Genomic DNA, 14100 nt, shown 5'->3' on the forward strand with positions numbered 1-14100 from the left:
TCGTCTACAGCTCCAACAAAGAGATTCTCGAGCTAACGAGATGTACACTTACTTCATACGTTGATATAATACATAGCAGCTATATGCATGCGGTGCATGGCAGTCGCGAGGTGTGCGCGGGGGGAGGCTCTCCGCAACGAGATCTTCACAAACGAGTAGAGCTTGCTGCTGCTGCACCGCAGTACTCTCTTACTATGTGTGTACGTTATACGTTAGGTGTGTACAACACACGAGCGAGCGTCAAGTGAGAATTTGCATGTCAGCCACCCTCCTAGCCACGGCACTTGGCACTTGTACTTGCTCGGCGCGTACGTATTACGTGCATGTGTACCTATACATGTCTATATACGCGGCGGATACATATAGGACACGCAGACGACACGGAGCGTGGCTGAACATACCACGGACTCTAACTACTATATATGCTCGCGTGTGTGCGTTTAGTTCTCACGCTCGTTTTATTGCGTACCCCCCAAAGTCACGCGCGTTTCGCTTTTAATTATGGAATTATCGTTTCAGTGAAACGATTAAAAGCTCGCTCCCCCTCGAGCGATGTTTTTCTCTTCCTCTCTCTCTATTTGATCAATTTGCCGAGCCAGCACAAAGCAAATTCTCCAGTGTGCCAGTGGCGTTTAACGCATTTTTCAGCTGAAAAGTGATCAGCAGCAGCAGCAGCAGTGGCAGAAGTAGTAGTATAGTATGTAGTAGTGTAGCAGTAGCAGTAGCAGCAGCAGCAGCAGAAGCAGCGGAGGAGCTGCGCATGCTTTCGGAGGGTTTGCAGCAAAATTCGCTATATATCCTATGCGTATCGAGAGCTTCTATAGCCGCGCGCGACGAGAGCTGTCGTGGCGAGCGCCAGTCCGACGCCCAGCGCCGCGACGCTATGACGTCAAGCCGCAGCCCGCGCAGCAGTCAGCTCACGCTAGCCACCAGTAGTACCAATAAGAGTTTTCGCGAGCGATTTTCTCGAGCCTCCTCGCTCTTGTTGTTGTTGTTTCCGTTGTTGTTCTCGCGCTGCTCCTCGACGTCGACGTTGCCGCAACTCTGGCTTTTTTTATGACAATCGTGGCCGTTGCCGATGACCTTGTTGTTGTTGTAGTTGTTGCCGTAGTCGCTGTTATCGTTGTTGTTGTTGTTGCTCTTCTACTTTTTACCAAAGAGATTACTCGCTTGTTTTTCACTGATCCTCGTGCACCTCTACCTGCTGTTGGTGAGTCTGAGCTTTTTTTCATACACACGTACTTTTCTACGACTTGACGAAAAAGAGAAAAAAAAACAAGCATGTTTTTACCTTGTTTTTCTTTTATTCGACATTGAAGCTCGCGACGGCGTGAGCACTTGCACACTCGTGCAAGCTCAACATTACGCTTCGATGATAAGTGAGTGGTCGCGGCAGTGCTCAGAAAGCGATTCGTGGTTTTACAACTAGTGCCTGCAGAATGAGACAAAAGCAGAGAGATGCACATCTCTGCACTCTTGACTTGCTCCGCACATATACACAAATGCTATACCTATATGCACGCTTCACTGCAGAGACGTCTATCCTCCGCTCGCTCGCTCGTTCGCGACTCATTATTCGATTCATTTGATCGCCGACTCTTTTATTTCTCTTTGCTCCGTTATTTTATTCTGATTTATTTTTTTTACCATTCGTGCATAGATATAAGCGTCGTTGCTTCTAGTTTATTGCGTTTACACGCCAATTTTTCAAGTATTCATACAATGATATTTTATTCCTTTGTACTTTTTTTATTACAGAGTTTCTGGACACGGTTAAATGTGCTATATCTGCATAGGCGCATATAAGCACGTGCCTATGGCTGGCCGATACTGAATAATACACGCGCTATCGACGCCTGTTCCTCGGAAACACACAAAGTGCATTCAACTTTTCGCTCGCGCGTGATTTTCCACTGTGAGAATGCATAATTGCGATCGTCCGGGCGATTATTTGTGATCGCGAGACGACGAGCGTCGTAAAAATAAAAGGAAATAAAAAGTATAAGAAAGAAAGAAAGTAAAAGTGCGTAAAGACGACGACAACGACGACGACGACGACGTCGAAGTCGACTACGTCGACGGTGCGAATAGCTTTGAAAGAGAACAAAGAGAAGAAGAAGAAGCGAAAAGGCGAAGAAATTAACGCTTTGCCGATCGCCACAGCTCGTCTCTCTTGGCACATCATCGAGATATCGCTGTTGTTACAAGAATAGAGTGAGAGAGAGTGAGAGAGAAAGTCAGGCTGGCGCACGGCGGTCGCAAACATGGGCAAAAAAAACAGTAAGCTCAAGCAAGACACCATCGACCGACTGACTACCGCCACCTATTGTAAGTGTCACCCACCCTACTTTACTCTGGCTAAAGGCTTTCGTTGTTATTATATGTATACTATAAAAGGTTTGCATGAGCGGGCGCGCGCGCGAGCTTGTGTGCTAGCGTATGATGCCAAGCGACCGAATGAGTGAGTGTGCAACTGCGTGTGCAGCTGTGGCAACTTTTCCTTTTTTTTTTTGTTGTTTCTTTTTTACCTCGGTATAAGCGCGCGTGTGGATGGCTTGTGTATTTTATATATTATACGTTTAACGGGACCTGTCGATACGATAAAAAATTCAGGACGGATTGAATAATTCGTCGACACGTACGATAAGCGCTCCCTTATATACAGCTCGAGCTCTATTTGTTGTTTATAGCTCGTAAGCTCCGATTAAACGAGTAAAAAGCTTCGAGCGCTCGGCTTTCGATTCCTTCGCGTAATAGCGTATCAACTTTGTTTTTTTAATTACTTTTCTTTACAACGTGCAATAAACGATTTTATTTTATACGCGAAAAATGCGAAATACCTCACTTTTATGCGCCTTCAAAGAAAAGAATGCACTTATTGCGAGGCACTCGCAGTGCAGTCCTGAAGACAAAAAGAAAAAGATCGCAAAATCGCAGTTCTAGCTTGCATGTAAGTACACGTAGACGATTATGAAAATCGATCGCATACCATAAGTCTAAGGCAGTCGATGAAAGAGAGCTTGCAAGCTCTCTCGTTCGCTCGTTCTCCGATACGTGAGCTGCTCAAAGCACGTATAGCGAGACACGTATACGTGTATACGTGTATAATAGAGGCGCGCTTCGTGTATGCATGCGAGTATCGTGATTAACATCGGTACGGATCGTTGATCATTTCGCCTAAAAGACGCGGATGATGATGAGAAGTCGAGGCGTGTGTGTGTGTATTATACGTGTCGTGTTGTATATACGTACATATAAACGTGGGCAAAATACACTATACATCTCATCACGCTCCAATTTGCGAGCTCTGCTGCTGTCGCACACACATATTATACACGTCGCAAATACAGATGGGTTATTTTCGTTCGAGTTCTCACTCTTTGCACGCGTATATATAGCAGCAGCGGAGCATGAAAAAATTGTCGTCGCCGCCTGTCCGATTGCTAATAAATAATTCAGACTCCGCCGACTAGACCTTCCTTTTGTCTATATCTCTTCGTCGGACTGCCGTGTGCGTATGTATGCATGAATGTATAAATGTATGTGAGTATACGCGTCGAGCTCCGCCGTCCGTGTGTACGTGCATACTTGCATATTATAAAGAAAAGTGGAACGCTATATCGGCTCGTTTTTCATTCTATACGTGTTTACGCATACATAAGCCTTGTATACAAAATACTCGACTATGTATCAATCGATACATTATCGCTGTTTTAAAAGCTCACCCGAGGGTTAAAAAAAGTCTGCGAGTGGAATGAACGTGGCATCGGTCAGACGCTCCTATCCCGATGCACTCGTATGCATAACGTAAATATCGTGGCTAACGATAAAGAAAATACTCAACTCCGCAATCCAGAGATTAATACCGAAAAGTAAAAAGATATAGCGAGTATAATCCCCCGAGGTGAAAATTACGAAGGCAGAGAGGAAAGAATGAAGGAGAAAGAGAGAGGGAGGGAGAGAGCCACTCGTCTTTTCTTTTGTTCATACCCCTGCGATTAACTTTTATTGCACTTTTTTGAATGCCGTAAAAAGATCCACGAATTACAAGCCGAAAATAACTGCTCCTGCAGCTCTTTATTTTACCTATGAATATCATATTGCCTATAAAGCACGCTGTAACGTTTCGCGGTAGACATCGTTCAGCTGTTGCGCTTTTGTGTGAAGGTATGCGTGTGTGTGTATGTGTGTGTGTGTGTAAGCTTGCAGGCGTGTATGTGCATGTGTATTCGCGCGGTATACACAGCACAGTATTGCAGATATATCGCGTACGTACAACAGCGCGCATTATAATACAAAGACTCAAGAGCGTTGGTAATTTGCGCCGGAGCGATCGCTGCTCCGCTATACGCCTTAATTGCTCGATCAATTAAGCACGACGCCAATCGGGAATGGATTCCTCGGGGGCTTTGTATCATACCGAAATAAAAAAAAACGGAAAAACAAGTCGAGCAATAGAGTACGAGACTAAGCCGATGATTTATGATTTCTCGAGCTTTTTTCCCACCTAAAGCTCTTTTGAATCGATATTATCGGAGTGAGCTCTCGTATTATGATTATCGTATCTGCGGCTATCAATTTTTTCCCCCCGAGCGAATGAAGATTTTATCCCATTTTAAAAATCGCCCACATAAACACGCGCGCCCCTATACCTATGTATATAATCCACGTATGCGTACATGGCCAAATACATTATATATACAATGTAGAGCCATGCACTTATGTATTTGTGTGTGTGCGTGTGTGTGTGTGCGTCTGTCGATGTGATTTATGAAGGAAAACAAATGAACATTGTTGGCTGCCGGCCAAGACTTGAAAAGCTTATAGCTAGAGCTGCTCGGCTGCTGCTCCAAAAAGGTGATCGAGATTGCAATCACGTGACTGGAATATCTTTGCACGCGGGCCATATACTATACGCGTGCAAAACGAAAAACTGTGTAAAAACAATTTTTCGAAGCTTCGATTTTCATGTTAGCAACCTACTTTGTATGGGGAACATCGTGCAAAATTCAAATTTCCACGGGTATTCCTGTCACAACAACGATCATTCATTTAGTCGTTGCAAGACGATCGTCTCCAGTTTATTTTTTAGCAAGAAACTGAAAATGTTTTACAAGTGAAAGTATATCTAATTTCAGCTGATTTAAGTCAGATAAATGAGACAACCTGTCGTTTTGATAAAAATAAATTTGACTGTCAGACAAATTATCGCTAGTTTGCAAATTTATAGAATTTCACAAAAAATTTAAAGACAATTTTAAAGTTGGCTTTTTCTTTTAATTTTTTTAAACAGCCCGATTTTTCAGTCATTTAATTTTTTCTGAATAATACATTCACTAATGGATTCAACTTCAAATTTCTTACGATTTTAACTATGACTGATTTTGCGTTCAAATTATTCATTTTATTACTTGGCATTTATCCATTCATGTCGAAATATATAAGTAACAGAAAATTTTTTAATCAATCAAAGAGCATATGCGAATTTCTCGGAAATTTTTCATGAATCTACAAGAGAAAATAATTTTTTTTAAGCTTTGTAAATTTATAATAGAAACGTTATAAATCGATTCTTCTAGCACGTTGTCGAGCGAGTCAATGCTTTAAAAAAATTGCAATGAATTCAATGAAAATTTTACAATAAAAATAATACAGCTTAACTTTGAAGAGATCGTATTAAATTACTATTGCACCACATATTTATTTTCGATAGTGAGTATTGAAATTTTAGTCAATGAAAATAAAATAAAATCAATGGAATTCGAGATAAAACCTATATAGTTCGTGAATTCTATAGAATATTATTTACATTATTTTCAATAGCGAAATAAATATCTACGATAATTATAAAATTCAAACAGTCGATAATATTGCACCGCATATTAATTTTCGATAGTATTGAGATTTTCGTCAGTAAAAATAAAATCAAATCTGCGGAATCCGAGATAAAATCGATATAGTTTCTGAATTATATAAAATATTGCCTACATTATTTTCGATAAAGAAGTTAGCAACAGATAATTAAGATATTTGTAAAACCAAAGAATCAATTTCATTTCTAATTGTTTTAAAAATATAACGATTAATAAGTAATCTTATCTCAAAAAAAATCTAATCAAATTTTTTTAAACGTTACTTATTCAAATGGATAAGTATGTAAGTTATACACAAACTGAAATGAGGTGAATATCGACTACTTCCAAAATGTTTATTTAGATCGCGTATCCAGAGAAGTAGTATTTATTGTACAATGGTCCAAGTATTCATATCAGTCAAATTTTTAGAATTTTTTTTTTTAGTTGCAACCGTAATAAATTGGACGCGCAGAGAAAAAAAAACATATAAAAACCGTAAAGGTAACTTTTTTGGATTAACCAATAACAAATATCTATCAAATTTCTTAGGAAAAACTTTTGTAGTGCCTTTGGATCGCTTATCCGTTTTCTTAATCGTATTATTGGATTACGTGAATAATTCAATTAACTACAGCTAAAGCTTCATGTCAGTACATAAAATATGTCTCCTGACAATTCACATAAACTGAGTTTAGCCATTGGCTAGATTAGCGACTAATACATCACGTACGGCTCCAGTATTATTAAGCAAAATAAATAAGCAAACAAACGACTGCAAGTCTCTAGCGTAGCCACTCGCTTTTATTAGCTTACGGAAGTACCCTGACTTAATAAAGCTTGTTTTTACCGGCAACTTTAGTTGTATCTGCAGTTGTTTCTTCGGCTCGAGTTTAAATCACCTGCTTCCTCCCCTATCACTGTAGCGCTCTCCTAACATCATCAGCGGAAAAATCAAGACTAGTGACACCTGCACAAGCTTGCTTGAACTATAATTTGAGCATAAAACAGACGAGTACCCTCCGAGCTGTGCCTATCGCTTATGTTTCCGGCGAGACATTTATCTACTTGTACATATTCTATGCGCATAAAGTATGAGGATTACTTCGAAACTATAATATCAAATTCGATAATTTTGAACATGAATATATTCTTGAACTTTAGTATCCGCGGGAAACTGTACCCTTACTATCACTTTACCAATCAATACATGCAATCTCGGTGTAGCGTAGAAAATTTAATCGAGTACTGTTCATAGATTTAATGCACATGATTTTTTGAATTCCCTCTAAATAAACATTTATCAAAAAACTTATTTTATTAATTTTCAAGGTACCAGATTAAATTTAAGCATTAAGTTAGATAAAATTTGCTATGTATGAAATTCTATAAGAATAGTGCACATGAAAAATACTGAAAAAGCTCTGTCTCCTTGAATTAAGACGCTGATTTTGTACAGTAAAAAAAAATAATTAACAAAGGAAGAAGTCGTTTTTTTCTCACGATAACTATCATTTTGTCAGTAAAATAAGTCTGAAAAACGACTGGAAAACGTACATGTGTGCGCGCACATAGTGCTGACGAGTAATTTTATGCGATACTATATATCTTCCGGACCACTAAGTAATTGACGATGAAAAAAAAAGGAAATAAAAAAGAGCTTGGTTTTCAGATTGCTGCACACATACACACACACATACATACCCACACACATTCGCAAAGCTAGTTAAAATCGCAAGGCATTGTCCTTAGAGCGAGACAGAATAAAAGCTCATAGAATAAATCTCACGGCAAACAGCAGCCGCGAAAGCTTACTTTATCTCTCTGTCCCTCTCGAGCGAGCTCTTTTAGTGCCACACATCGCGCATACGCACACAAGATTTTTTCTCGCTCCCTCTGAAGCAAATTTTTTTTCAACGGAGATGCATTGCTGTGTTTGAATACCCGAGCAAACGTATAGCCTTCACCTACATATGACTTCATAATGTTTCCTAGTCCACGTTTGTCTGCGCCCGTGACTTCTATATATTTGTATGCGGGTGACATATAGTGTTGATATTTATATGATTTACTTTGATAAAAAACTGAAGAGTTTTACTACTGTTGTCTTACTACTATTAATTTATTTTTATTACTTTTGTTACAGTTACCGAAAAAGAAATTCGTCAGTGGTAAGTTATCATTTTGTGAATTGCCCTTTTTTTTATCTATACGATAATTACAATTGCGTACTAGGCACAATTAATGAAAATATTCTTCCCTATCTTTAAAAGTATTAATTGACACGATCTCACATATTAAAACCATTTCTGAAACTCCCCTTCATAAGGGTCAAGGTTAATCGTTGAAATTTTAATGGACTTTGAAAAAACCTTGTCGTTATATTAAACTTATAAATTTTATCTTTAAACCCGGATTTAATTGAAAATTGGGTAAAGTTTTTTTGTTGGTGTACTTTTTTTAATGTTTTACTTTTTTTAAAAATTCCTTAACGCTTTTAATCTCTAATCAAGTAAATTTGTATGAGATTTACGTGCATTGAAAGTTACTGCTAGTAATTTAAGCACGGATGAATGTAAAGGATATAATCTATGTTCCACAGGCACAAGGGTTTCTTGAAAGACTGCCCGGATGGATTACTCACGGAGCAGGTAAACGAAAAATAATAAAAAAAACCTACCCTGAGGTAACGACCAGAATATTAATTTAATTAATGTGTATTATACAGGGATTCATTAAAATTTACAAGCAATTCTTTCCTAATGGCGATCCCTCGAAATTTGCTTCTCTAGTGTTTCGAGTTTTTGATGAAAACAACGTGAGTATTTGTTATTCTCATTACGAATTATGCTTCATTTTCATCTGAAATGAAAATCATTATTTGAACATAATATAAAATTATATTAGAACAAAATGTATGTAATTATTTTAATATTGTTATGTCTCGTAACATTTTAGTACATTTATCGCCCTTTTGACATCTTTGTGTTCAATTACAATAAAAACTTTTTTATGATCAGGATGGTACAATTGAGTTCGAAGAATTTATCAGGGCATTGTCAGTGACGTCAAGGGGAAATCTCGATGAAAAGTTGCATTGTAAGATTTCTATAAAATGCTATGTGGGCAAGTTCCATTGCCAGTGATTACTTTTAATGATGCTCTTACAATTTTAGGGGCATTCCGGCTTTACGATGTCGACAACGACGGATTCATCACGAGAGATGAAATGTACAATATCGTCGATGCCATATATCAAATGGTCGTACGTATCTGATTGTGCATTTTAAATTACTATTGAATATTGTAATCGATTGATTTGTCAAAATGTTCTGCTGTTTCAGGGTCAAGCTCCGCACGCCGAAGATGAAAATACGCCTCAAAAGAGAGTTGACAAAATCTTCGATCAAATGGACAAGAATCACGATGACAAGTTAACTCTGGAGGAGTTTCGAGAGGGAAGCAAAGCCGATCCTCGTATAGTTCAAGCTCTATCATTAGGTGGTCCACCAGTGTCATCAAATCAGGAAGCTTAAACTCTCCGCGTATATGAATATCTGTAGTCCAGTCAAAGTGGATTTTTTGATTTTTACAAAAGTCTAGCATTTTTGAGTAATTTGACTGGCCTACAATACTTTAAACTCCTTATAATCTCGCTCTCTTTATTAACGTTTCGGAAAACTGCAGCTTGGCTCAGTCTTCTCATGTACGCGTACGTACACACATATCGATTGAAGTGCATCAGGGACAATGGGGAGGGGGTAGTACACGATGCTCGCGAAACATAAAACCGTAGCTCCTTCTTTCGAATGAGCCTCTGTCCACCATATGAAAATCATTACACAATTCGAGATTTTTCTCTCATTCTCGTTTCAATCGTGACGTTATCAGATCATTATTTTTTCTCGTAAAGAATATTTGACATTGCTCTTACAATCATATTCTAGAATAATGAAAAAAAGTTCACCACATCAAATTTAAAATGAGCCACCAGAAAAGCCCTTATTTATCTTCATATATTATACTATATTCTACCGAGCTGGCGAGAGGAGCGCCGAGTGGTGCATAATATATGTATATACATACTTACACATACCCCACAGAACAGTCGTATATGCTTGCCCCATTTTAAGATAATGCAAAAATTTCATAGTCTCGCTGTACGCGTAGTTTTTAATTTAAACTTTTGTTACACTCCAGCTCGAGCGAGAATTTTTTACGATTATGTCAATGCGGTGTATGTGATATTATAAAAATTCGCTACTCAACCTTCGTACATTCCTTTATTATATATATTAACAAAAAAGCGATGGACAAGCTAACATTTTAATACCCAACGCTGAAGCAAAAAGAGAAAAAAAAATTAAAAATTTTCCGTCCACTCACTCGTTCATTCTAATCCTTTGAAGATATTCGGCAAATACACGTTGCGAATTGCTGATCCATTTTCTGTACTCACTGTTGCTAAATATCCAAATCAATCAAGCGATATCATTAACGGGTTACGGTTGGCGCTATATATCTGCGATATTATACGAGTGTTTACAAATGTACCGTGATGAATCGGACAGATAACTCACTATTCGCCTAATTTAATCGTAAATATGACATATTTATATTTATACTATAATGTTCCATATTGTAATCCGATCTAAATCAGTAAAAATGTACGAACCGTTGCAATCATTATCGGTCAATTTCAAATATATAGCGCGAAAACGTATACGATAAAAGCTCAATCTATCTCATAGCAATAACAAATTTAAAAATAAAAAAATAATCAAGGTGTTTCGGAAAAGGCACGCCTTCGTAATTTTTGACATTTGACTTCCATGTAGTGATTAATAATACTCTAATTTAATTTAACAAGTATGCGTTTACTGTGAGGCTTCAAAAATTTGAAGCTGTCAAAGATTGTACTATTCACCTATATTTTATTGTGTACACACGTTTTTATAGACAAAATTTTAATGGGCTTGAAACGTAAATAAAGTGCACATCGTTGGTTTTTGAAATATTATGCCTAAAATGCTCGCAAAAAAATGATTATCGTCATTTGAGGTGTGATACCTTTTTTAAAATCTAATTCATAAAAATACTCAAACTTTTCAATCGCTTAACTAATAAAAACATTACAGCAGCTTGCAAATTTGTGCAACCTAAAAATTTATGGAAAAATTTTTTCTTCTTACTATTTTTGGTGCATAACTAAAACATGGATTAACTAAAATCTCACTAAAAATTTCCAAAAAAAATGTTTTGAAAATTGCCAATATATGAGCTTTCAATAAAAAAAAGTAAGTTTCGAAAAAATTTATATTTTTAACGCACGTTGTTAAAGCTTTTAGCTGGTAATGAACATGAAATATATTTACATTTTTTCACCAGTTTGCATCACCCTTAGTAATAAAAAATAATAGAAATAAAAATAACAATAATAAGATAAAAATTAGATTTAACAGTTGTATACACACTGTTGAATTTTAAAGCTGAAGTAATAAATAAAAAATCGACGGTCACGAATGAATAAAAAATGATGATATTGTAACGATATAAACTTCACGGTCATTAATTTATGAACTTTCTGTGATAATTATCAACAATCAATAAATAATCGCGACTTATTATATGTAATAGTTATTTAAGTATTAAGCGAAACGAACGAAAGCTCGTAAGCTACGTTATATACATCTATGAATAAATATACATGATATTATTAAAAGTTTGTAATATTATTAATGCTGTGTACGAAGCAAGTGAAGAGGAACGTTTTTAGCCAAATGCAAGTTCTTTATAAATGGCTGTACGTATGTGATGGGCTTAATTAAGTCAACCATAAGGAGCAAAATATTTAAATCCAAATTGAATTGCGAAGTATACGATACCCCAGCGTTTCGGGCAGTATTCAATAAGAGCGTTCCATAAGAACTAGAGGAAAAGGGTAAAATCAGCCATACTCTATTTCTCAAATTCTTATGTAAATGAACATTGAATGCTTAGAGGTATTGCGGTACGGTATACTCCCCAATACTTAATATTTTTAAATTTATTAATTTTGAAGATTATTTAAGCTATAGATCTTTACATCATTTCTTTTGAATTTTATCGAGAATTAAAAATAGTCCGTGATCTTCATAATTCCCTTCCCATTTTTGAAACAAGTATATGAAAATAAAAATTGTTTATATGAACATTTAAATGTTCACAATCATAAATTTTGACAACAAAATTTGACAAAAAATGAGCTCCCTTATATTGTTAATCAAAATTTTAAAAACTTAATTTAAAAAATCTGTAAATGGTTGGTGGATAATAAGATATTAATTTGTACATCAAATTAAATTATTGATGCAATATCTTATTGATTTTGTCATCAATGGAATGGGAAAGACTGTTGAGCTTAGATTATGGATTCATCAACATGAGTCTGTTAATACTCAGAGAATACGTATTTTACAATCGGATTACACAAGTAAGTTTAAAATCGTTAAGCTTAAAGATAAGGTTAATTTTCTGTTTACAATTTGTATCATCCTGAAAATAAATTTTTATATTTATTTAAATAAGCCGGAAAGTCATTTAACTTAAATAATCTCGAAAGATTCTATGCACCTTTAAAATAGTATATAGTCAAGTTTTACTTTTCCATTTGTAGTGGTTGACATGCTTAAGCCTTATAGCATATTGATGGAACGTTCAAAGTTCCTATAAAATAAAAAAAACATTTTTAAGATACATCAGCTTTGTTGCAGCGCGTAAAATTTTCTATCAATATTTCAATGAGTCAAGCATGCACTATTGGAATACAATTGCCACATTTTAATAATGTTAAATTTGAAAAAAAATTGCTCTCCGGATGCATCCGACACACGAGCATGCAGAAAAAGAGCGGGGGTGCTTGAACGCCGCAGTCAAAAAATATATTTACATTTTTTAAATGATTGTTAATTAGATAATAAAATTTTAATGCAAGATTCTATTATGCAAGTGCACCTACACTTACTCGTCAAGTGGCAATAAATCAGAAAAAAATTATATGAGTTGATACTATATGCGATGTCACGATGATGAAGCATGCGCTACGTGGCAATATCGAATGTACCGTTCGATTTCAGACGATCACAATGATTACGTGAATGAAAAAGTTATACAATTATAATCTGAAATATAAAGCCGTGTCTTTATAGATGATAATCGTACCTTATAATTATAAATAAAAATTACGTAAAAAAACATAATTGCTAGTTTATTAAGTCGATTTTATTGTTGATTGTGCTCTGCGCCTTAAATAAAACAACTATAAACTACACGATATTATGCTCATGTACGCATATGTACTTAAACGCAAACGTTCGTAATGATATTACAATTATGCCATTTTTTAACGTCAGTGTTCAATGCCCGAGCTGACATAACGATAAACATACATTACGTACTATATGAACATTAAGAAAAACATTGCTACCGAAAAATAAGTATTATAATGATATATATATTATACACATTGTTTGATGACGCCGAAATAAAATTCATCGCGTTATTGCACCGCGTTGATCGTTTTCACAAAAAATGAGCATTATATTATTGATGAAAAAAGGCTAAAAACCTAATATTGTACGCATTGTTATTTTATATCGACCCATACATGTTTTTTAAAAAGCAAAACCCTGTTATTATATTGTACGAAATAATTATACATCATCGTATGATAAAAAATATATAGAATATGAATGAAAAATACAAGACTTTTAGCTATAAATATATACTTATACAGCATAAATCGTTACAATTATAAATATAAATATTTTAAAAACATCAATCAAGCATATTTTTAATAAGTTTTAATTTTTTGTTCTCATTTGATATTTTTAGTTCTGATAAGATGTATGTAATAAAAATTTTTAATTATTTTGAAAAACAAATAAAAATAAATGAAGTGCTCTTTATTTATTCTTTAATCCAGGTCAGTAAGTATACAACAAGAGTGATTGAGTGAAAGAATCACAGCGAATTCTCAACTTTGGTTTTAATTTCTTAACGATTTAAAATAAATAACCTATACACGATTAGTAAGAATGAATGAACAATACATGAATGACAAGACGCAATTTTCTTAAATTCCATCGTTATCATTCACTGCACATGTTGGATGACTCAAGAGTTATTGGACCATCTTTATCATAGGTGATCAGGCTGTAAGTCAGAGTTAATGTTTTGAAGCAATTCTTTCCACTTTTGAAAAATTTGA

The 14100-nt window shown here is 35.6% G+C and overlaps 1 protein-coding gene across 1 annotated transcript; it reads left to right on the top strand.

The window, feature by feature from the left end:
- The first annotated feature begins 872 nt into the window (after positions 1-872).
- Positions 873-10982, top strand: LOC106651694 (frequenin-1). Its single transcript, XM_014370329.2, has 8 exons — positions 873-1210; positions 1759-2328; positions 7999-8023; positions 8455-8503; positions 8581-8670; positions 8873-8951; positions 9029-9117; positions 9197-10982. The coding sequence occupies exons 2-8, from the start codon at positions 2265-2267 to the stop codon at positions 9386-9388; spliced, it is 588 nt and encodes a 195-aa protein (XP_014225815.1). The 5' UTR covers positions 873-1210; positions 1759-2264; the 3' UTR covers positions 9389-10982.
- Positions 10983-14100: the final 3118 nt, after the last annotated feature.

This window comes from Trichogramma pretiosum, unplaced genomic scaffold (assembly GCF_000599845.2).
Source record: "Trichogramma pretiosum strain Unisexual culture from Peru unplaced genomic scaffold, Tpre_2.0 scaffold76, whole genome shotgun sequence".
Taxonomy (NCBI): domain Eukaryota; kingdom Metazoa; phylum Arthropoda; class Insecta; order Hymenoptera; family Trichogrammatidae; genus Trichogramma; species Trichogramma pretiosum.